At 51.8% G+C, this 21,750-nt stretch overlaps 1 protein-coding gene across 1 annotated transcript in view; it reads left to right on the top strand.

Annotated features, from left to right (window-relative positions):
* The first annotated feature begins 5,160 nt into the window (after positions 1–5,160).
* Positions 5,161–21,750, top strand: part of FNDC5 (fibronectin type III domain containing 5) — a 32,203-nt gene continuing 15,613 nt past the window's right edge. The window contains exon 1 of the mRNA XM_066638753.1: positions 5,161–5,287. Within this exon, the coding sequence (XP_066494850.1) occupies positions 5,209–5,287 (79 nt within the window). The 5' untranslated portion in view covers positions 5,161–5,208. The remainder of the gene's footprint in view (positions 5,288–21,750) is intronic.

Below are 21,750 nucleotides of genomic sequence, written 5' to 3'. Positions count from 1 at the left end.
TGTCTCCCTGGCTATGGGCCTTCCTTTTTTGCCTCTTAGCCTCAGACTGTTGGCCAAGTGTCTCTTCAAACTGGGAAAGGCCAAGCTGCACAGCCTGCCTCCAAGCAGACCGCTCAGAGGCCAGGGTTTCCCACCTGTTGAGGTCCACTCCTAAGGCCTTCAGATCCCTCTTGCAGATGTCCTTGTATCGCAGCTGTGGTCTACCTGTAGGGCGCTTTCCTTGCATGAGTTCTCCGTAGAGGAGATCCTTTGGGATCCGGCCATCATCCATTCTCACGACATGACCGAGCCAACGCAGGCGTCACTGTTTCAGCAGTGCATACATGCTAGGGATTCCAGCACGTTCCAGGATGGTTTTGAAATATTTTTAAGAGCATGACGTATTAGAGCTTGGACATAAATCATTTTCCTGCAACTGGCTGGAAACTGAACACAACTGGTGCAATCCACATACAGACTTTGTGGCTTTAGCCTGTTGCAACCCTTGTGTCGAGCTTCTGGAATAAGGATGCATTTTCCGGTGGCTTCAGCATGAAACCCACAGTATTTGAAGAGGCAATCGGTCTCCAGCAGAGGCAGCACATGTCCCAAGCCAGTCCCAGTGTCTTATTGGATTGTTCTCTCCCTTCTTTCATAATGTACAGCTTGGCTGGCTTGCTGGAGCAACCTGCCAGCTTTGTCATGCTGCGCCTGTGGGACATTGTTCATTCCTGTTTCAAGTTCCTGCCCCCTTTTCTCCATCTGCCGAAGCCTCTTTTGTTCCCTGCCAGCGAAACACAAAAGTTCTAAAAATGCCGTGCTGTTCTGCTCTCGCATCAAAGCCCTGTCTGACAATCACAGAAACTCGAATGACACATCGTGCGGTTAATAGATTTATAATTCAGCAGGAAGAAAAGCAGTGGGCAGGCCCCTGGAGCATTCCTGTCAGAGGTGTTGGAAATGCATTTCATTTGGCAGCCTGAATTGTCTTTTAAAACAAATTGTCATCTCTCTATTGGGATGGGTTTGGGGATCTGTATGCTTCTGGGGCAGGCCTGAGGTTTGACCTGAGCAGGAACCGGACTCTGGCCCGGCCTTAGTGAGAGTGACGAGGATGATCAGAGGACTGGAGAACAAGCCCTGTGAGGAAAGGCGGAGGGACTTGGTATGTTCAGCCTGGAGAAGGCTGAGAGGAGATCCGAGGGCGCTCTTCAAAGACCTGAAGGGCTGCCATATGGAAGAAGGGACAAATTTGTTCTCAACTGTGTCTGAGAACAGAACTACGTAGATTCAATGGGGACAAACTGCAAGAATTTCTGATTGTACATCAGGAAAAATTCCTGATGGTCAGGGTGGTTTGGCAGTGGAACAAATTGCTGTAGGAGGTGGTAGATTCTTCCTCACTGGAAATCTTCAAGCAGAGGCCCAACAAGCAAATGCTGGACATGCTGTAGGAGGATTTCCTGCTACAGACAAGGGGTTGGACTAGATTGCCTTGTAGGTCCCTTCCAGCTCTATGATCTATGACGCTGTTGCTCCAGACACCTTTGCCTGGCTTTTCTCCCTCCCCCTGCACACCTGCTCCATCCCTCTTGCCTTCTCCTCCCAATTCCATCCACCCATACTGACTTCCCTGCACAGTCTGAACAGGGACTCCCTCGGCTTCCCTTGGGGTCTGCCCAGCACTCCTCCTACCTCCTGCCTTCCCGGGAGTTGCCCCCAGCCCAGCATTGACACTTGGAGAAACTTTGGGCCACATCTGCGGCAGGTGAGAGCCCCCCATTTAATCTCCAACTAGCATGTGGGGTTAACTGAGTCAAGAGCTGCTTTTTTTTTTCCTTCTCCCCAAGCTCCTGACACTTCCACAGTAGCTGCTATCAACACCAAGATCCGACGTTCACATTTAGTGACATATTGCTTGACAGCTCATGAACGAGAGTGGAAAATTGCTTCTGTTCTCATCAACTAGTTGCGATAAATCAGGCCACTGCCAGTTTAATTAACCTAAATGCACATTAATTCCAGAGCCCCATCTAATACTCACATAACTCTGCATTTAGACTGCAGGTTCTCACTCCAGCTGCACTAATCCTTCCTGATCAAGCATCGCTGTGTCTCAGAAGGCCCATGGTCAGCAAAAGCAGACCGCAGAACAGTTTCCCAGTAAGCTGGAAATTAGATCTTGAGGCAGAGACACTGTAGTTCAAGGAGCGACTCAAGACATCCCAGGACTGATGTGATAGGTCTGCTTCCTGCCTGCCCCACTCGTCTTCCCTTGCCCTGGATCTGAAAAGGAACAGGCTAGAAGAGGAAGTGTGCAGGAGAGGAGAATGGTGAGCAAGGGTATTGGAGCCTTCTTCCACTTCTGCTCTGGTGCCCCCTGCCAATCAACCATTGGAGGTGACCACCTGAATCAGCCTGATGGACAGCTCAGCCCAGGGTGGAAAACTGGACCTGAATTTCAGGGCTTCTTCTGCCACAGACTTCCTGGGCAGCCTTGCAAAACTCTCCCTCACTGCAGCTCAGTCCAGTATGAAAAATGGGAATCTGCCCTTGTCCTAAGCGAACATTTCCCCATCCCACAATAGCCCTGTACATAGTTTGCACATGGAAGGTGTGCTATAGATAAGAGTCTCTATAGGTGTGCTGTTGGAGAGTCTCTAATGATTTGTATATGCTTGTAAAAGAGTCAGAGCCCAATTCTAGGCATGTCTACTCAGAAGTAAGTCCCATTATACTCAAGGGGGCTTACTCCCAGGTAAGTGTGGTTAGGACTGCAGCCTTAATGTGGGAACAATGGACCATGCTGGGTTCAAACATAGCTGGACAACTTAATTTTCCATCTGCTATTTCACTTCTTGCACCCTAAGGGTGGGAAGAGGAATTCACCTCCCTTGGTTGCAGGCTTCCATTCCTCTCTTTTGGGAGTATCTCAGGATGGCCCTTCTCCCTCTCAAATGCATGATGGCCTTGTTGTGGTCATGTGGATGGTTGTGCATGAGTCAGTTCAAGGTATGAGCAGTTCTGAACCAGCCTCTCACCTGCTCTGTGCTGCACTTGAGAGCCACAAGGAGCTGGCACAGCTGACTCTGGTTGTAGTCCTAGGCACACTTTCCTAGGAGTGAGTCCCACCGACCACAGCAGGATTCACTTCTGGGAAAACATGCACTGATGAGGAGCTCAGGGAGTCTTGCCTGCCTCCCAAAAGCCTGACTCCTCCATGGTCTGAGCCACTGGCTTCTTGTGAGGACAGCAAATGGTGGACAAGCTGTTTGCACCTGTCCAACCTCCTGCCTGTTTTGCATTGCCCACTAACCTTGATGATATCTGGCCTTTGGCTTGCCTGTCCTGTCCACTGCCCTGCCTCCTGGCCACGAGCCCTGGACAGTGGAGGACAGAAGTTGGCTTGAACAGATCAGATCAGAACATTTCCGGGCCAAATTCAAGGTGCTGGTTTTGACCTTTAAAGCCCTATACTGCTCTGGGCCAGGGTATCTTAGAGATTGCCTACTTCCGTACAATCCGGCTTGTCCTCTTGGGTCATCAGAGAAGGCCTTTTTACAAGTGCCACCGCCTAAGGAGGTAGGTGGGGCGTCGGCAAGAAATAGGGCCTTCTCAGTAGTGGCACCAATGTTATGGAATTCCCTTCCCTTTGACTTTAGAATGGCTCTCTCTCTTGAGACTTTTCCGAGAGGCCTGAAGACCCTTCTATTTAAACAAGCCTTCTGAGTTCCTGGCCTTTTAAACATCTTTTCTACATCTTTTAGTATGTTTTTACAGGCCTGATTCCTTTATGATCTGCTGCTCTATGCTCTTTTTACCTGACTTTTTATCTGACTACTGTTTTTTATGATATCTGTCAATGTGTTAATATGTTTTTATCTGTTTGTTAAATTATGTTTTAATCTGCTTTTAACCTGTTGTAAGCCGCCTTGGGTCCCTTTGGGGAGAAGGGCGGGGTATAAATAAAGTTATTAGTATTATTATTATCAGGGGATTTGCATTTGGGTATACAGACACACACACACATACACACAGGGCCTCCAAGAGGAATTTGATCAGGGGGTACAAAGCTTCTTTTGGGCCCCTTCCCAAAGGGGGACAGGATAAAACAGTGGGGGAGGGTGGTGACAATGGGGGGCAGAACAGCTGTGAGGAGGGGGCAGAACAAGGCATGGCGGCAGCAGCTGGAAAAGTCTTTGCAGCCCGGTCTACCTTCCAAGCAGAGTTGGCAGCGGGCAGAAAACCAAACACACTCCTGAGGCTGCAGTCCTAACCACGCTTTCCTGAGAGTAAGCGCCCCTGCACAAAATAGGACTTACTTCTGAGTAGAACTGGCTAGGCTTGTGCCCTGAGTCTCTCTAAAATCTTTACGAAATAGAAAATCCTCGCAGAAAATGAGCATCATCCCTTTTAGGGTCCTGGAAAGTGTCCGGTGTGCACCGAAGCCTCTCTAGCCCCCCGGCTGCCCCCCTGAGCTCCTTCCTGGTCAGTGGATGTACAAGCCCAGGAGCTGCCCTGGCAGGACAGCTTCCTCCCCGATCTGACACGTGTCAAGGAGCGTCACGTCTGCATCCCCTGGCCCAGCACGCAGGGCTTTGGGAGCCCCGGCAGCAGCCACGTGGGCAGCGAGTCCTGGTGAGATCCGCATCTGTGGCAGCCCAGGGAACGCAGCCACCCCCTTTCCCCCGCACATGGGGCTCTGCGGACCTGCCCCCGCCCCCGGCGATCTTCGGCCTGCGAGCAGGGCGGGCCGGGCCGGGCCGGGCCGCCTCTTCCTCCCGGCTGCGATGCGGGGCTGCGCGCCCGGCCCCCCGCTCCCCCAGGCGGCCGGGCTCTCCCCGGGGCCGGCGAGCTGCTGCGGGGGCGGCGGGCGCGGGGCTCGCCTGGAGGGCTGCGCTGCCTGGCCGGCCGCGGGGGGCGGGCGGAGGCGGGCGGCTGGCTGGCTGGCTGGCTGGCGGCACCTGCAGCTGCGGAGACCGGCGCTCCTCCCGCCGCCGCCCGGGCTCCGCCGCCCTCCGCCGCCAGAACTTCGCCCGGCTTCCCGGGCGGCGAGGGGCCGCTGCCGGCCGGAGCGCTCCGTAGAGCTGACATGCTCCCGCCGCCGCCGCCGCGTCCAGCCCTGCCGGGCGCCCGGCCGTCGCCCTGATCCGCCGCCGAGGAGCGTCGCCCTGCCCGCCCCGCCGGCCGGACCCCGGGCTGCGCCGGCCCTGCCCATGTGGATGCAGCATGGAGCGCCCGCTTCTCCGCACCGGCGCAGCCCTCCTGGCCTGCCTGCACTGGGCCAGCTGGTGCCTGGCAGACGCAGGTAAGGCGCCGTCTCGGGGGGGGGGGGGACCCTTCCCGGGCCTGCTCGGGCTGCCCTGCCGCGGCCCTGCCTCCCTGGGGCCGGGAGCCCAGCCCTGCTGCCTTCTCGCGGGTTCCGCCAGGGAAGGGGCGTCCCCGGAACTCCCCGCTACAGGACCAAGAGCGCTGCGCGGGGCAGCTCCTGATGGCGCAGGAGAGCCTCCCTTGCCAGCCATACTCCGCGTCCGCGGAGACCGTCGGAGTGCCCCCCACTCATGCCTGACCCCAGGCACTGAAAGCAGAAGACAACAGGGGGGGGCCCTTTGCGGACTCACAGCCCAATCCTAGGCGTGTCTACTCAGAAGTAAGTCCCATTATATTCAATAGGGCTTTCTCCCAGGAAAGTGTGTATTGGATTGCAGTCTCACAGCCCAATCCTATCCACACTTTCCTGGGTGTAAGCCCCATTGACTCTTGTGGGACTTACTTCTGAGTAGACATGCATAGGATTGGGCTATCAAGTGGTTAGTGCTCAAGGCGACCTCTTGCAAAGAGGACACCAGGTGACCCCCTCAGGGGCAGACTGTGGGCCTGTGTCTGATCAGGCCCTGCCCCTCTGCTGAAACTCTGGGGAGGCAAGAGCATGCATGACCTCTGCTTCATTTCAGAATCGTCCTCCAGGGAAGTAACTGGTGTAGGCCAATGTCCAGATGAAATACTGGGCAGGGTAGACCAGGGTCAGCAGCAGCTGGCCAGCCCAACATACCTAATTGCCAATCCACGGGCAAAATAGACATGGGGCAGGACCTGATGGCAGGCTCCTCTGGAGCTAGTGGGAGAAAGTCCAGCCCTGGACTTCCAACCCTGACGTCCAACCCTTACCAGAGTTGCCCTTCAACACCAGCTGGGGTTGGGGCTGGGGCTGACCGTTCAGCCAACACTTCATGGTAGGTCTGGTGAAGAACCAAGGTCTCTGGCATTCCCTTTTATTGCTTGCATGTTGATCAAATAATGTCTCTTATGAGAGTTAAGCTGGAAGGACAACATCAGAGCCAGAGGGGGGTGCTTGGTAGATAAATAGCTTGAAGAATATTTACAGGAGGGAAAGGTCGAACGGTGCATGTCGGTGGGTTTTCCATGTGAGGTTTGAGAGCCGTAGTTCACAAGGTCAAGCTTGCTGTTTACGCTGTTTTTTTCTTGTAAAATGGAGATGGCTCAGAAAATGATCAGAAGTTATCTGGGAGGGGGGCACAGTTTTTGACACCTCTTAAAACAGCCTCATTTCAAAAAACATACCGAGAATCATTTCATCTTTGGAAACTTGGTTGATCTTGAAATGTGTCACTGTGAGCAATTTTGGGTCATGCAAACTCCGAGTAATCATCAGGTGGAGTGAAGGAGTAGGAAAGTAATGGCCCAAGAGTGCTCCAGATTCAGTCCTTGTTGGCATCCTTCAGCCTCGGAAGACTATGGTATCGCGCTCTGAATGGTGGTTCTGGAACAATGTCCTCTCCAGTGCGCAAAGCCTGGGTAAAGTAGGTATGGAGGATAGGCTGTCACCCATGCAGCAAATCCCCCCTCTCCACGTCGCTGAAATGGTCCAATGGAAAGGCAGAGGCCAATATGATTGGTTCCAGCAGCGTCGCAGGAGTTGCCAGAACGTGACTGTGTTCAGCCATGAACTGTCTCAGGGACTCCGGCTCCAGATTTTGCCTCGAGGTTGACTCCTGAAGCCTTTTCCATAACTGGATGTAGCCACAAGGCAGTGGAGGTTTGGGATCAGAGTTTTCCTTCTCTCAGATGAGCTGCCTTCCCAGGCTAACAAGTCCCATCTACTCGGTGGCTGTTTAGTCGCCTCTTACGACAAGTACAGCCAAACTGAGGGCCTATTCTTATCCCCAGCCCCCAGGGGTATAAGAATTCAGTCCTTATAGGCCTAAATAGCCACGTTGTATTATGATCAAATTCAGATGAAAGGGGTTTCCCCAGTTTCATTCATAAGAAAAATGGGATTTTATTCTTATTCTTAATCCTCTGTGTACTGTTGTCACAATATTGGACATTGCACCTTATTCAGAATGAAAAGACGGATCTCTGTCCGAAGGGACATGCAGCTGAGATACTGACACAAGGGAGACAATATTACATTGTGAGAAATGGCAAAATTCCATTCATGAATGCTGCCTCTGTCATTTTGATTGCGTATTTAATCCCTTGCATGTGGGCAAGAACCCCTCCTGTTACTGATGTTGGAGAACCCCTCCTGTTAGGTGTTTATGCAGCCTGGCCATTTGGGGAGAGAGTCACAGCCCAGTCCTGAGCTGCCCGGGGCATGGGGCTGCGGCAGTGCTGAAAATGGCTGCTGCCACATCCTACACGCTTTGGGCAGCCACCAGCGGTTCTTCTGGAGAAAGGGACTTTTGTCCCCTTCCCCCGGGTAAAGAGAGTAACCCCACAATGGGGCTCCTTGATTCACCACCAGTGAAAAGGTCCACAGCGAATCAAAAGCCTCCATGTCCGGGGTGAGCTCTCTCCTGCCCTCTCCCCGCCTCCTGCCTCCCCATAATGCTTCCTCCCCGCCCTCTGCCTGCCTCCCCCTCCTCAGAGCGCCTACTCCCCGCCTCCCCCATGCCCCCACTTACGTCTCTGCTGCACGGTGGTTCGTGCGACCGCCGAGTGGTGGAGGTTGGGCGCCCACTGGCAGTTTATGGCACGTTTGCGACAGTGCGCACCGGTGGTAAGCTGGCGCACCGAGCTCAGGATTGGATTCTCAGTTGGGTGACAAACTACATCTCCAGTCCCTGAGCTGCTGTCTGAAGAACAGAGCAGCTCCTAAGAAGATAGAAGCTGTCCTTTTTGGCTATGGAACATATAAGAATATAAGGACATAAGAAAAGCCCTAGTGGATCAGGCCAGTGGCCCTTCTAGACCGGCTTACTGTATCTCACAGTGGCCCGAATGATGCCTCAGAGGCACACAAGACAACAAAATACCTACATCTTGGTGCCCTCTCTTTCAGCTGGCATTCTGAGGGAGGCTGCCTCTAAAACCAGGATGATGCTTATTCCCATCATGGCTTGTAACCTGATGGACTTCTCCTCCATAAATCTGTCCAGCCCCCTTTTAAAGACATCTTGGCCAAGTGCCATCACCACATCCTGTGCCAAAGATTTCCACAGATTAATTTTCATTTAATTCAAACACAGACTCCATAGCAGGGAGTTTTGTCCTCTCATAAAATATTCTTTTCTTACTTGGTTCAGTATTTCGGGAGAGGGTGGTACAAGCTAGTCCATGTTGTTTCTGGCTTTCCCTTTTCCCTGCAATGACCAACATATTCTTGGAGCTTGGGAGGGATTCTGGTGCCTGGACACTTTGTGGGGTTCAGTGGATGAGGACGTTTAACTCAGGAGACCATAGATCTCTAGGCCACATAGGGCACAATCCTAACCCCTTAGTGCTTCCCAGCACTGGCATAGCGATGCCAATGGGACATGCGCTGCATCCTGCAGTTGAGTGTCACTCACGGAGGCCTCCTCAAAGTAAGGGAATGTTTGTTCCCTTACCTTGGAGCTGCATTGCCCTTATGTCAGTGCCGGGAAGCACTGACATAGGGGGTTAGGATTGCATCCTTAGTCTTTTCTATGAGTTGGTAAAACAGTAACAAAGCATCCCCAGGCAACCAATGTAGGCCTGTTTAGTTACCATGGCTTCCAATCACAGAAGCTTGCATTCCTATAAAGCAGTGGTTCCAAAACTGTGGGTTGCAACCCACCAGTGGGTCGTGACCCAATTTTTCCCGAAACTGACAAGCAGATAGCTGACAAGGGAAATGTACTGAGCCCTATGGAAACTGAAACAAAGCAACACATGCATGTTTACTCATGAATGGGCAACCGTGCCTCAGTCCACTTTGAAGGACAGGCCAAATAGAACGCAGTGCCACCAGAATGGTCAAGATCCTGATGAATGCAGCCCCCGACAAACTCTTGAGAAGGAAGTTCCCACCTCCAGCCTGACAAGAAAATGTATTGAGCTTTATAGAAAGTGAAGCCAAGCCACATGTGCATGTTTACTCACAAATACGCAACCATGCCATGGCTTGTATCAAAGGCCAGGCAAAAGGGAATCCAAACCCACCAGAATGATCCCAAAACCCCCCCAGAATGTGGCTCTTTCACCATAGTAAAAAGGATAGAGCAGAGGCTTGAGGCTTGAGCAGAGGCAAAAGAGGCTTGAGCAGCTGGTAAAATGAAACTTTTACCCAATAAAAGTCTTGTAAAATTAAGTGGGTCCTGATAGAATGTTGTTCTATAAAGGGGGTTCTGGTGCAAAAAAGTTTGGGAACCACTGCTGAAAAGGATATCTAGCAAACATCTCAGCGCTGTCTTGGAGTGGGGAGGGAGACTGTGACTAACCAGATTCCAACCAGTTTACATTTGTATTAGCAGTGCATCAAAACACATCTGGGTCTGTTTATATTCCATGCTCATCATGCCATGTGGAATCTGCCAGAACAGTTTTGCTTATGAACATTTCAACCATGTTTTAAACTAAAGCAACCCTCATGGCTGCCCCCAGATAATCAGGGCATTTTGACTGCAGTGTTGCAGTCAGAATGGTGAAGCAAAAAAGGTAATTGTGCCAAATGTCTTATGATACGTGTACAACCATCAGTTTCTTTTCGGTATGGAACATGAGTTTCTTAGGGCGATTTAACCGATTGCACCAAATCAGGCCCCACGCTCTGAAGGGGCCCTGCCCCACTGCCAGCTCGCTCCATAGCTGATGCCCCAGCATGGAATTATCCCTACTAAGGTGTGTCCAGTAGGAGCACTGGTGTGTGAGGCCCTCCCGACAGCCCCTGGGTCTGAACAGCTTGAAATGGGCCTTCCAGAAGCAGTTGGCAGTGACATCATCCTGTTGCCACTTACCTGCTTCTGGGTGCTGTGCTTCACATGGGATGCCTTTGCTCCCCATACTTGCCTTCGTCCTGATGAGGGGGGGCCATGGATATAGGAGGGTCTGCCACAAATGTTTAGCATTGGTCCCCACAGCTCCTAAGGCCGGCCCTGTCTTTGGCACACAGTTGGTCACCTGATTACGAGTGGTGTGCACCTTCAATTCCTTTTCATGAACTGTTGCAGACCACCAAGAAATGTATAAAACTAGAGTTTAGAAATGCGCTATGCCAGATGCAAGGAAGGGCATGCAGGATGCAGGTCTCTTGTTATCTGGTGTGCTCCCTGGGGGCATTTGGTGGGCCGCTGTGAGATACAGGAAGCTGGACTAGATGGGCCTATGGCCTGATCCAGTGGGGCTGTTCTTATGTTCTAGTGCTGGGGTCTCCAAACTTTTTGGCCAGAGGGCCGCATCATATATCTGGCACAGTGTAGAGGGCCAGAAAAAGAATTTAAATATAAAATTTATATCAATAAATTAGAGATGGAACTTTGATGAGTGAATAAATGACTGAATTGGCTCATTCATTCAACTTCTCAGGCCCTTGGAACCCCCTCCAGACGCAACCAGAGCACAGCTGCAATCATGTTCGGCCAAGTGGGCCAGAGGCTTTCAGGAGACAAGAAGCTGGCTGTGGGCTGGATAGAGGCTGGCTGTGGGCCGCATCTGGCCCCCGGGCCGGGGTTTGGAGACCCCTGTTCTAGTGCATGCTAAACTGGATGAAGGGACTTTTATAATCCCCTCTTTGGAGCAAATGGAGTGTGTGTGGGGGTGAGTTTGGGTCTGGGTCTGCATGTCTGTTTCCCCCTGTATTCTGACTACAGGTTCTTCCTAAATAAGTAGATTCCTGAGTACATGATACAAAACTTACATGTTCTGTCACGGATGCCTCTCTCCCTGATTTCAGGTAGCTGCAGTACTAGATAGTTGTACTTCCTCAGTGTCGAAGGCAGCTTGTACACACTCAGTTGTCTCTTCTCTGCACTGCTGCTTCACGTGACCCAGAGTGGAGTCGGTTGTGGAGTAAAGCAATAGCAGACTTGGTTCTGAGCTGTCCTGCCCACTCCCTAGCAATGTGGTTTAGACACCACCCCAAAGACTTTGCCAACTTGGAGCACTCACTTTCCAGCAGCCAAGGCAAGGCTGCTATAAGAGATTGATGGACAACTGGCTGGGAACGGCAGCCACGCAAAAATGAAATCCCCTGAGCCAACCCACACTGCCAGGGGACATCTTGGAACAGATGCCCTCCCTCCCCCCTGGCCCCCCCGTTTCATGGAGTGACGTCTTTTCTCTGGAAACTGCTCATTTGTGCTGTGCCCCTGATGGAAAATGCTGGGATAGAGGAAGCGACACAGGCCTACACCCCATCACTGAAGGTGCCTTTGGGTTGACACAGCTGCCCTTGACTGTTCATGTTGTGAAGGAACGTGGCACTCTGGAAGGAAGTCGCTGTGTCCAGGAGACACGGCTGAGGATTTATGAAGGTGTCCTTAAGGGACGGGGAGGGAAGGGAGACAGGGAGGGAAGGTGCACACACACACACACACATGCATCAAAGGTCTTGCAATTCTAATGGCCATCTGCTTCCCACATCTCCTCCTCTCACCTTATCCTCGGCTCACCTCAGATGCAGCCAGCTGAGCAAGTTGAAAAAGAAAACAGAATGAAATGGGCTGGAGCTTCAGCTCATTCCCTCCCTGCTTCTGCAGAGCCCTAGAAAACAGGAGCTGGTTTTAATTGATGCATGTGGGGGCTGTTGGATGTGTGGCCAAGGCAGGGCCCCCAAATGGCCTCTCCTTGCCACCATCTCCACGCTAATTAACATGGAGTGCATTCTGCTGGGAAGCACTCCTGTCTGAACCTCACTGACATGAATGGGGGGGGGAGCAAGAGCTGTTTGTTTCAGTGGGGTCCACTCAGATCATTTCCCAGTGGGTTATGTACTGCTTCCTTGTGGGATCTGGCCTGCTCTCAGGGAGTTCGGCCTTGTCTGGTGAGAGGAAGGACCCTGGGACCATTCTCTGGGATGTGCAGAGCCAATAGCGGGGGGGGGGGGGGAGATATCTCTTGTCTCTGGCAGCAACAGCAGTGACAATAAAGCAGGGACTCTCCCTGGCAAGTGAGAGTAGCTGGTGAGTAGGTATGTACCTGTGGCCTGTGAGGGTCCATGCAGAGGAGGACAAGCGATGCAACCTTGAAGAAGGCCCTCCTGGCTAGTTACTTGCGCTCCCCCCACCCCACATGCTTTCAGCAATCAAGGAGTGATAAGCATCAGCCCCAGACTCTGGGGGCACTTCAGTGGACATCTTTTAGCATCTGACACACAGCTCATTAAGGTCTATTGTCCTGATCTGTTAACTGGAACCAAAGGAGGGAGACAGGCTTGCTTTGGGGGGGCAGGGAGCAATGGGGAGCAAGCAGGTTAATCTGCCCTTCTGCTCTGCAGGGCAAGTAGGGATGCTTTCAGATGGCTCCCAGGTTTGAACAGGAGTGGCGACTGCCTTGGCTTAGTTCTCTCCCTCCCGTTAATTTCCACAGTTGTCTGCTCAAGGCAATTGCCAAGGCCGTATTTATGACTTGGAAACATGATTTAGCTCTGTAATAACACCAGGCTGTTGGCCTACGTGGCCAAGCTTGAACCAGTCCGTGGCTCTGCTCAAGAACCGCTGATGCCCATCACCCAGAGGTTGATGGAGGAGGATATTAGAACTGGTTGATCTCCAGGCACTTTACCTGCAATGCTGCTGGAATGGTTAGTCACCAAACTTTCACAGAGAAGCTAAGAGGAGGGTGTCGTACCCTTGTGCTCACTCCCAGGGTTTTGGGGTGCTCAGAGTTGTTGGTTCTGAACCCTAGAGCCCTCAAAGATCCCTGTTCGGTAGTACTGCCACCACCCTGTAAGAGCCAGTGCCTCAGTCCAGGGACACTGAGACCCTCTAGGCTTAACTATATCCCTTGTAGGCATTGAGCACTTTCTTTACTTAAAGTCTCAGTCCTCAAGTTCCTAGTCCACAATGAGGATTTTTTGGTAGCTTGCTGAATGGCTAGGCAGGATTCTGAACCTTTGTCCCCAACAGACAATGAACCAACATGGTAAAAGGATTTTCTACTTTAGTAAGTCCTTAGGGTTACAAAATGTTACAAAAGGCAGCAATTGCTAGAGGCATAAAACTTCTAGGAAACATATCAGCATAAAACAACAAAGCTAACTGGCTATCTGTTATTTCCTAAGGCTCACCTGGGTCAGCTTCTTTTGTAGATCCTCAGTTACCTATGAAGCCACATGGTCCTGGCCTGGGGCAGGATGTGCATCCACCAAAAGACAAAGACCAAAGACCAAGACAAAGGGCAAAAGACAAAAGACACCCCTTTGGGCTTTGTTCTTATACTTCTCATGCCAAGAGGATGGTGTGACTCTCTACTCATTTCAAACTGCCCAGTCAGAACTCCTGGGGACAGAATCTTCTCGAAGTGGGGCTGGATGCTAGTTCTCTTAGTTCTCTCCCTCCCCACTGGGGATTCCTGGGTGCCTCTCTGGCTACTGAGGTGCTATATTTATCACCTTCCATGAGTTGTAAATACCTTTCAGCTAGGATTCCAGCCATTCTATGTTACTGGGTTACTTTGGTTCAGGCTTTGCAATGCTACTAGGCCTGAACTGCACATATTCATGACAGAGGGGATGCTGCGAGTTTGGACTGTATCTATTAACAGGGGTGAGGGGGGTCACCATGGGGGACCCCGGTGCAAGGGTTCTGCTTCAGTGCCCCACCAGCACTACTAAAGTGTGGTCCCTCTGAGCTCATCCAATCAAAACTCCAGATGCTCCAGATCTGATTGATCATTAGATCACTGAGACCCATTGGGGTCTGGTGGGCTGAAAAGTCTGCCTCCAAGATCAGGCGTAGTGTCTGGGCCAAGGGGAAGCCTCAGGCTCCAGCCTCCCCTCTTGACGGAATTCAGTTGATGTTCTCAGGGAAATGACTCCTAGTGAGTCAGTGGGAGTCTCAGCCTCCCACCCTCCCCTACACGCCTCCATCTCTCCAGGACAGGTCCAAGACCTTCTGACATGTGCAGCAGCACACAAAACGCAGAAAACCCCCTCCACCCTTGGATCAGTCTGCCTGCTTTATAAGACATCGGCCAACTGCAAGCGGCTTCAGGTTGGAGCCAGTGGAGACGCACCAGGTTGATAGATTCATCACGGTTTCTCCGGGCAAGGCCTATGGAACACTCTTTAGTTCCTGAGCCAGGAAGTAGATAAGCTCACATGTTGTTGGCATCCTTCAGTCTCGGAAGACTATGGTGTCACGCTCTGAATGGTGGTTCTGGAACAGAGTGTCCTCTCCAGTGCGCGAAACCTGGGTAAAGTAGATATGGAGGATAGACTGTTTCCCATGCAGCAAATCCCCGCTCTTCGCGTCGCTGAAATGGTCCAATGAAAAGGCAGAAGCCAAAACGGTTGGTTCCAGCGGCGTCGCAGGAGTTGCCAGAACGTGACTGTGTTCAGCCCTGAACTGCCTCAGGGACTCCGGCTCCGTATTTTGCCTCGAGGTTGACTCCTGAAGCCTTTTCCTTAACTGGATGTAGCCACAAGGCAGTGGAGGTTTGGGATCAGAGCTTTCCTTCTCTCAGATGAGCTGCCTTCCCAGGCTGACGTCCCATCTACCCGGTGGCTGTTTAGTTGCCTCTTACACTCTTAAGCTCACAACAGAATTCATTTCCTAAGCACATTTTAGGCCAATTAACTGTTTTTGCCAAACACCTCGTTAGATACTGTTCCCCAGAGACACTGATGGTCAGATTCTGTTAATCAGGACAAAATGTGCCATCTGATGCAAGGCTGGTTCATGTGGTAGGAACGAGAATCTCTGAGTCACAGGCAAGCAGCGTCCCAGGAGGACATCCAGGTAGAGAGACGCGTGCAGAATCCAGGGTGGGTGTTCTGCTGGAGTCACATGTGCGGAGACTCCCCCCATGGCATTATTATGAGATTTTTGCACAGAGATAGACGTTATTGACTGGTTTGTTTTATCCAGACATCGAGTCCATCCCAAGGACCTGGGATGCCAGGTTTTTATCCTATAAACATAAAAGCGGTATTAAATACTGTTAATAATAATTTAATAATATAAATGCCATCGCAAAATGTAAGCTGTTCCCCATAACGCTGCTGTTTGCAGTTGATTGATGGTAATGTCTGTGTCCCATAAGGTTATTATTTTTATTATTATTATTATTATTATTATTATTATTATTATTATTATTATTATTATTATTATTATTATTATTATTATTATATACCGCTCATTATCAATAGACTATGGCAACCTTCAGTCTTGAAAGACTCTGGTATCGCGCTCTGAATGGTGGTTCTGAAACAGCGTCTAGTGTGGCTGAAAAGGCCAATTCAGGAGTGACAATCCCTTCCACACTGGGAGCAAGTGCAGTCTGTCCCTGGTCTGTCTCCCTGGCTGTGGGCCTTCCTTCTTTGCCTCTTTGCCTCAGTCTGTTGGCCAGGTGTCTCTTCAAACTGTGAAAGGCCATGCTGCACAGCCTGCCTCCAAGTGGACGCTCAGAGGCCAGGGTTTCCCACCTGTTGAGGTCCACTCCTAAGGCCTTCAGATCCCTCTTGCAGATGTCCTTGTATCGCAGCTGTGGTCTACCTGTAGGGCGCTTTCCTTGCACAAGTTCTCCATAGAGGAGATCTTTTGGGATCTGGCCATCATCCATTCTCACGACATGACCGAGCCAACGCAGGCGTCTCTGTTTCAGTAGTGCATACATGCTAGGGATTCCAGCACGTTCCAGGACTGTGTTGTTAGGAACTTTGTCCTGCCAGGTGATGCCGAGAATGCGTTGGAGGCAGCGCATGTGGAAAGCGTTCAGTTCCCTCTCCTGTTGTGAGCGAAGAGTCCATGACTCACTGCAGTACAGAAGTGTACTCAGGACGCAAGCTCTGTAGACCTGGATCTTGGTATGTTCTGTCAGTTTCTTGTTGGACCAGACTCTCTTTGTGAGTCTGGAAAACGTTATCATTATCAGTATCAGTATCAGTAATATATACTGATATTATTATATCAGTGGGTCTTGGGCAAGCCCTCCTGCTCACGTATGACACCACGCGTGATGTTTCAGGAGACGGTTCCTGGTACGCCCCCTTCTCCCAGAAGCGGAGAGCCAAGTGGAGTCTCCCCAATTGGTTCTCACCTCACTGAGGAGCAACTCAGAGGCCTGGGGGCTGGAGGGCATTGAGAACCCCAGTCTCTCCTGTTGACATTCCTTTGAGGGCCTGTGCCCTCTCACAGTGCTGATCAAAACCGCACAGAAGCCGTGGATTCTGGCACTCCAAGTCCCACCAAGCAGCCTGCTTGTTTCCTTTCCAAGAATTTCTGTGGTTCTTTCAAGAGCTTGAGGCTTGCTGGTCACAGGAGGGTGGCAGGGTTTGTTCTCTAAAAATGGCAGGGGGGAAAAAGTGACCTTGCAGGCAGCCTTGCGCATGAGCTTCTTCTTGCAGCCCTGCATGACTCAAGGCCTAAATGGCAGCGCCGGGACCAGACCCCCTCCCCCTTGCAGTGAGCCTTTGTCACGAGAGCACTTTGGGGAGTGTTTGGAACCCTCGCTAAAGAAAGACCCCCTGAAGTTGGCAGGCCACCCCTGCCCAGTGGAGGGAGCCCCACTGGGCGGGAGCAAAGAATAGGCAGGAGTGGCTGGGGGGTGGTGGTGGTGCAGAAAGCCTTTCAGATCCACTCCTCCGCTTCAGGAAAGTCAGTGGACCCCCACAGTCCCAGAAGGTGGGAGGAGGAGAAGAGGGAGGGGCCTAAGGGAGAGAAAGCACAAGGCTGCGCAACAGTATTGTGGGTCATGTACCTTCCCACATGCCTCTAGAAGGTGAGAGAATATCAGGCACTTGATGGGAAACGGACCAGATGGACGCAGTGTGCAGAGTCGGCAGTGTGTGAGCGGAGCTATGCGCAGAATGTTCAGGACGACCACACCTGGTGTGCAAGGTGGAGTGCCGGCCAGGGGCTGCCCCAGCCTATTGCTTGCTCCAGGCCTCCTCCACCTGCTCCTTGGATTCAGACAGGAGGAGGAAGTGTGGCAGATAGTCACAGGAAGTCCAGCTCACCACTTTTTGAAGCCAGAGCTCCGGGGGAGGAGTTGCACTGCTGGAGAAATGGGAGGGGTGGCGGCATGTTTGGCGCACTATCTAATTGAAGGGTTTGTAAGTATCTCTTGATCTTTCCGTGTTCGCCACGTTGAGGCTACGCCCCGCAGAACAGGGAACAGAGTGACCTACAAAAGCCTGGCGATTTGGCCTTGATACAAATTTCAGAAGACTTTGTGCTGTTTCCAAGCATAGCCGAGAAAGCCTTTGGAGCAGAGAGAGGCTCCTAGTTGCAGGGGAGGAGTCTGCTGTTTGACCCTTCAGCGTGGTGACCAAGTCTGGAACTGGTGCTCCTGGCCAAAGCTTTTCTGAGCAGTCTGCAAAACCTGCCCCATTTTGACAGGTGTGTGTTTGTCCTGCAAGTTTCAGACAACGGGAGTGACTAGGGACAGGAAGCCACACTCTGTCTGTGGCTGGTCCGTCCTGTGATCTGAAGTCAGCCCCGCGCGGGTGAGGAACATCCACAGCCCGTTGTGTCACTGGGTGCCTGGTATATGGATTACCACGAACAATTTCCATCCTGTGAGCAAAAAAGTGGGGTCGACATCCCAGAAGTAGGGAGTGAATTGCCCACTGGGATCACTGTGAGCCCTGGCTCAGTTGCCTGTTTTTCCCTTGCTAACTTTAGTTTTCCACCCCAGCATCATTTCTTCGTGACACAATGGGCAGGCTGCCTCTGATTGCCAGGTGCAGGGGAGGGCACCGGGACAAAGGTTGTGTCTGTTGTCTTGTGTGCTCCCTGAGGCATTGGTGGGCCACTATGAGATACAGGCAGCTGGACTAGATGGGCCTTTGCCCTGGTCCAGCGGGGCTCTTCCTATGTTCTTATGATGTAGACATTCCTGACTTCGATACTCGCTTAGCCGAAAGTAAGCTCCACTGAAATCAACTGGGCTTGTTTCTGAGTAGTCATGCTGTGAATGTGCAAATGGAGTACTAATGTCCATTACAAGACCCAGTTGCTTGTGTGTGTCTCTGTCGACAGGACACCTGTTGTGGAGTGTGTGTTGTGACAGGTGCTGATTTCTACCATCAGTGCAGTTGTGTTTCCTTGGAGTTCATTTGCAAACACTGCATTTGTCTATAGCAGCAAGACAACCACCAGGAATCCTGATGTGCACTGGTGGTAGCAGAAGCTCTCCACAGCCTGCTTCCTCTGAGGCTGAGGCAAGCTCCTTCAGGCAGGTGTATACAGAGAGGAGGTGAGGGGTGGGAGGCAGTGTTGCTGCAAAGAGGTTTGCCAGGTAGCAGGAAATGCCAGGGGCCCAGTATGGTGATGGGTGTAAAAGTAGGCCAGATTAGCATGGCACTGATCAGCAGTAGCAATGGCGATGATTCCTCTTTGCAGTGCGAAATTAACTCTGTGATGTTATGGAAATGCCTGGTCCTGATCCTGACCAGAGTCAATAATTCCCAGCCACTCTTATAATAATAATAATTCCCACTCTGGCGCCAGCCTTCAGCAAATGCATCTGCTCCCTTGCTGGTTCCGGGATGTGGCCATTTCTGGGGTCAGAACTGTGTCCTTTTCTTCCTTTGTCTAGAGCAGGGGTGTCCAAAGTTTTTGGCAGGAAGGCCACATCAGCTCTCTGACACTGGGGGAAAAAAGAATTAATTTACATTTAAAATTTAAATAAATTTACATACGTTTACATAAATAAATATATTAAAGATGAACTTGTATGAATGCATGACAGTCTTGCAATAGCTCAGGGCCTATAAAAGGCCTTGCACAAAGCAAGGCCGGCCTTTCCTTTGCTTCTGCTACTGCATCACAGACGTGAAACAGCAAGCAGTGGAGGAAGCCCTCATCCTACAGCTCACGTGAGAGGTCAAACAGTCGCCCTCACGCTGAGAGCAGTTGGGTCGGGCCAGTGCAGGCTCTAACAAATCTCCGGAGGGCCAGAGGCTCATTGGAGACTGGGGGCTCCCTGAGGGCCGCATTGAGAGGCCTTGAGGGCCACATGTGGCCCCAGGGCCGGGGTTTGGGCACCCCTGCTGTAGAGACAGACTCCAGCCCTCCTCTCTCCATGGTTCCTTGTCTGCTTCACTTGCCTCTCCCTTTTCAAATGCAGGGAGCAAGAGCTGGGCAAGCTGATGCTGGGACAGCTCCTACCCATACAAATATTAATTTATTTGCAGACTTAAAGACCACCTTTCCCCAAGTAGTGAAACCTGGTGTCCAAAGGGATTCCACCACCACAGGCAACTGTTTCAGCCACAGTTAAGCAATAACTAAGGGCACAATCCAGCCCCTCGTGGTCTGGCGCAAATCCCTTGCGCCGGCCCAGAAGTGTCGTGAAAGTGCCACACCAACACACTTTCACACTAACATTTGAGGAGGGAGGCTGGCGCACTGCTGTGTGTCAGTCTCCAGAAGCCAATATGAGCCCCACTTGGCTCTCAGAGGGTTAAGGACACACCAGCCGGGGCAGGCCGGTGCAGGGGCTCAAGCAGGGTGGGAAGGAGGCATTCTGGGGTGAGAGCAGGTGGCAGGCGGGACCGTGGGTGGGCCGCAGGTGAGCGGAGGGATGGGACCAGGATCCGGCATTTGTGCCAGATCCTAACCTCGGTCCTGGAACAGCTCCGGGCTGCAGCCCCATTGAGGCAAGGGAGGGCACCAGGATGCAGGTCTCTTGTTACCTGGTGTGCTCCCTGGGGCATTTGGTGGGCCGCTGTAAGATACAGGAAGCTGGACTAGATGGGCTTATGGCCTGATCCAGTGGGGCTGTTCTTATGTTCTTAACTACAATTCCCAGGAAGCCTTGCAGGTCTTTTGGTATCTGGTGTGCTCCCTGGGGCATTTGGTGCGCCGCTGTGAGATACAGGAAGCTGGACTAGATGGGCCTATGGCCTGATCCAGTGGGGCCGTTCTTATGTTCTTAGGTTGCTGCAGCATTCCGCTTACCTGGGTAAGGAATTCCTCTTGCCCTGGGCTGAGCTGCAGGCAGACCCAACCCTGCATTGGATATGGGGCAGGCCATATCATGAACCCATTTCAGCATGGGTTTGGTTTGGGCTGTGAATTTGTTTTTACACTGTCACCTGTCCTGGGCCCTAAGGATGGGGCTAGACTGGGTGGAATCCAAGCACTGTTTGGTGGCCTGATGCTGAAGACGCCAGCGTAGTAATCCCACAGTAGAGACAAAATGGACCTCTTCTGTTCCTGCTCATTTTCTTTTGTGAGCGGGAAGGATGCAGAGCTCATCCTAGCTGTACCTTTTCCTGTTTCTCCCCCCAAAGTCCATTAACAATCAGCTGAGCATATAATGAGGCACTAGAAGAGGCTGGGAGCTTGGAGAGGGGATTAATTGTTTTCTGCAAATGCTTCCTCTTCTTTGATGTTCTAGTCATAGTGGATCCTGAGCACAGGTGGGTGGGAAACCCACGACCAAGGCTTGTCCCACCTGGCCAGAAGCACAGCCTGGCTTATTCCAAAGCAAGAGTTAATTACTTGATCGATTAACGAGTAAACAACACAGTCTTGGAACGTGCTGGAATCCCCAGCATGTATGCACTGCTGAAACAGAGACACCTGCGTTGGCTCGGTCATGTCGTGAGAATGGATGATGGCCAGATCCCAAAGGATCTCCTCTATGGAGAACTCGTGCAAGGAAAGCGCCCTACAGGTAGACCACAGCTGCGAAACAAGGACATCTGCAAGAGGGATCTGAAGGCCTTAGGAGTGGACCTCAACAGGTGGGAAACCCTGGCCTCTGAGCGGCCCGCTTGGAGGCAGGCTGTGCAGCATGGCCTCTCCCAGTTTGAAGAGACACTTGGCCAACAGACTGAGGCAAAGAGGCAAAGAAGGAAGGCCTATAGCCAGGGAGACAGACCAGGGACAGACTGCACTTGCTCCCGGTGTGGAAGGGATTGTCACTCCCGAATCGGCCTTTTCAGCCACACTAGACGCTGTTCCAGAACCACCATTCAGAGCGCGATACCAGAGTCTTTCGAGACTGAAGGTTGCCAACATGATAACAAGTAAAGGGCTTTCTGCACATTCAGAGCACTTTGCAATGTTTTTGTGATGATCCTAATGTTTCACGTGTTGAAGAAATCGGTCTGTCCTGGCATTTTAGAAAACAGCACGTCTGGGCTTAACATCTAAACAGACCAGGCATATTCTGGAGGAAAGCCGTGGAAACTAGCAGGAGGGTCAACCAGAGAGCGAGCAGATGTGTAGAGGCTCGTTCGCTGCAGTGTTGGGCTGGAGGCAGTCAGGGTCAGGCTGGCTGCTTGCTGAAGGGACACTTGCATCAGCTGCCCATAACATTTTAGGGCACAATCCTAACCAGGTCTACTCAGAAGTCCTATTTTGTTCAGTGGGGCTTACTCTCAGGAAAGTGTGG

The sequence above is a fragment of the Tiliqua scincoides genome, chromosome 10, assembly GCF_035046505.1.
Source record: "Tiliqua scincoides isolate rTilSci1 chromosome 10, rTilSci1.hap2, whole genome shotgun sequence".
Lineage (NCBI taxonomy): Eukaryota > Metazoa > Chordata > Lepidosauria > Squamata > Scincidae > Tiliqua > Tiliqua scincoides.
This window is presented reverse-complemented; position numbering and strand designations above follow the sequence as displayed.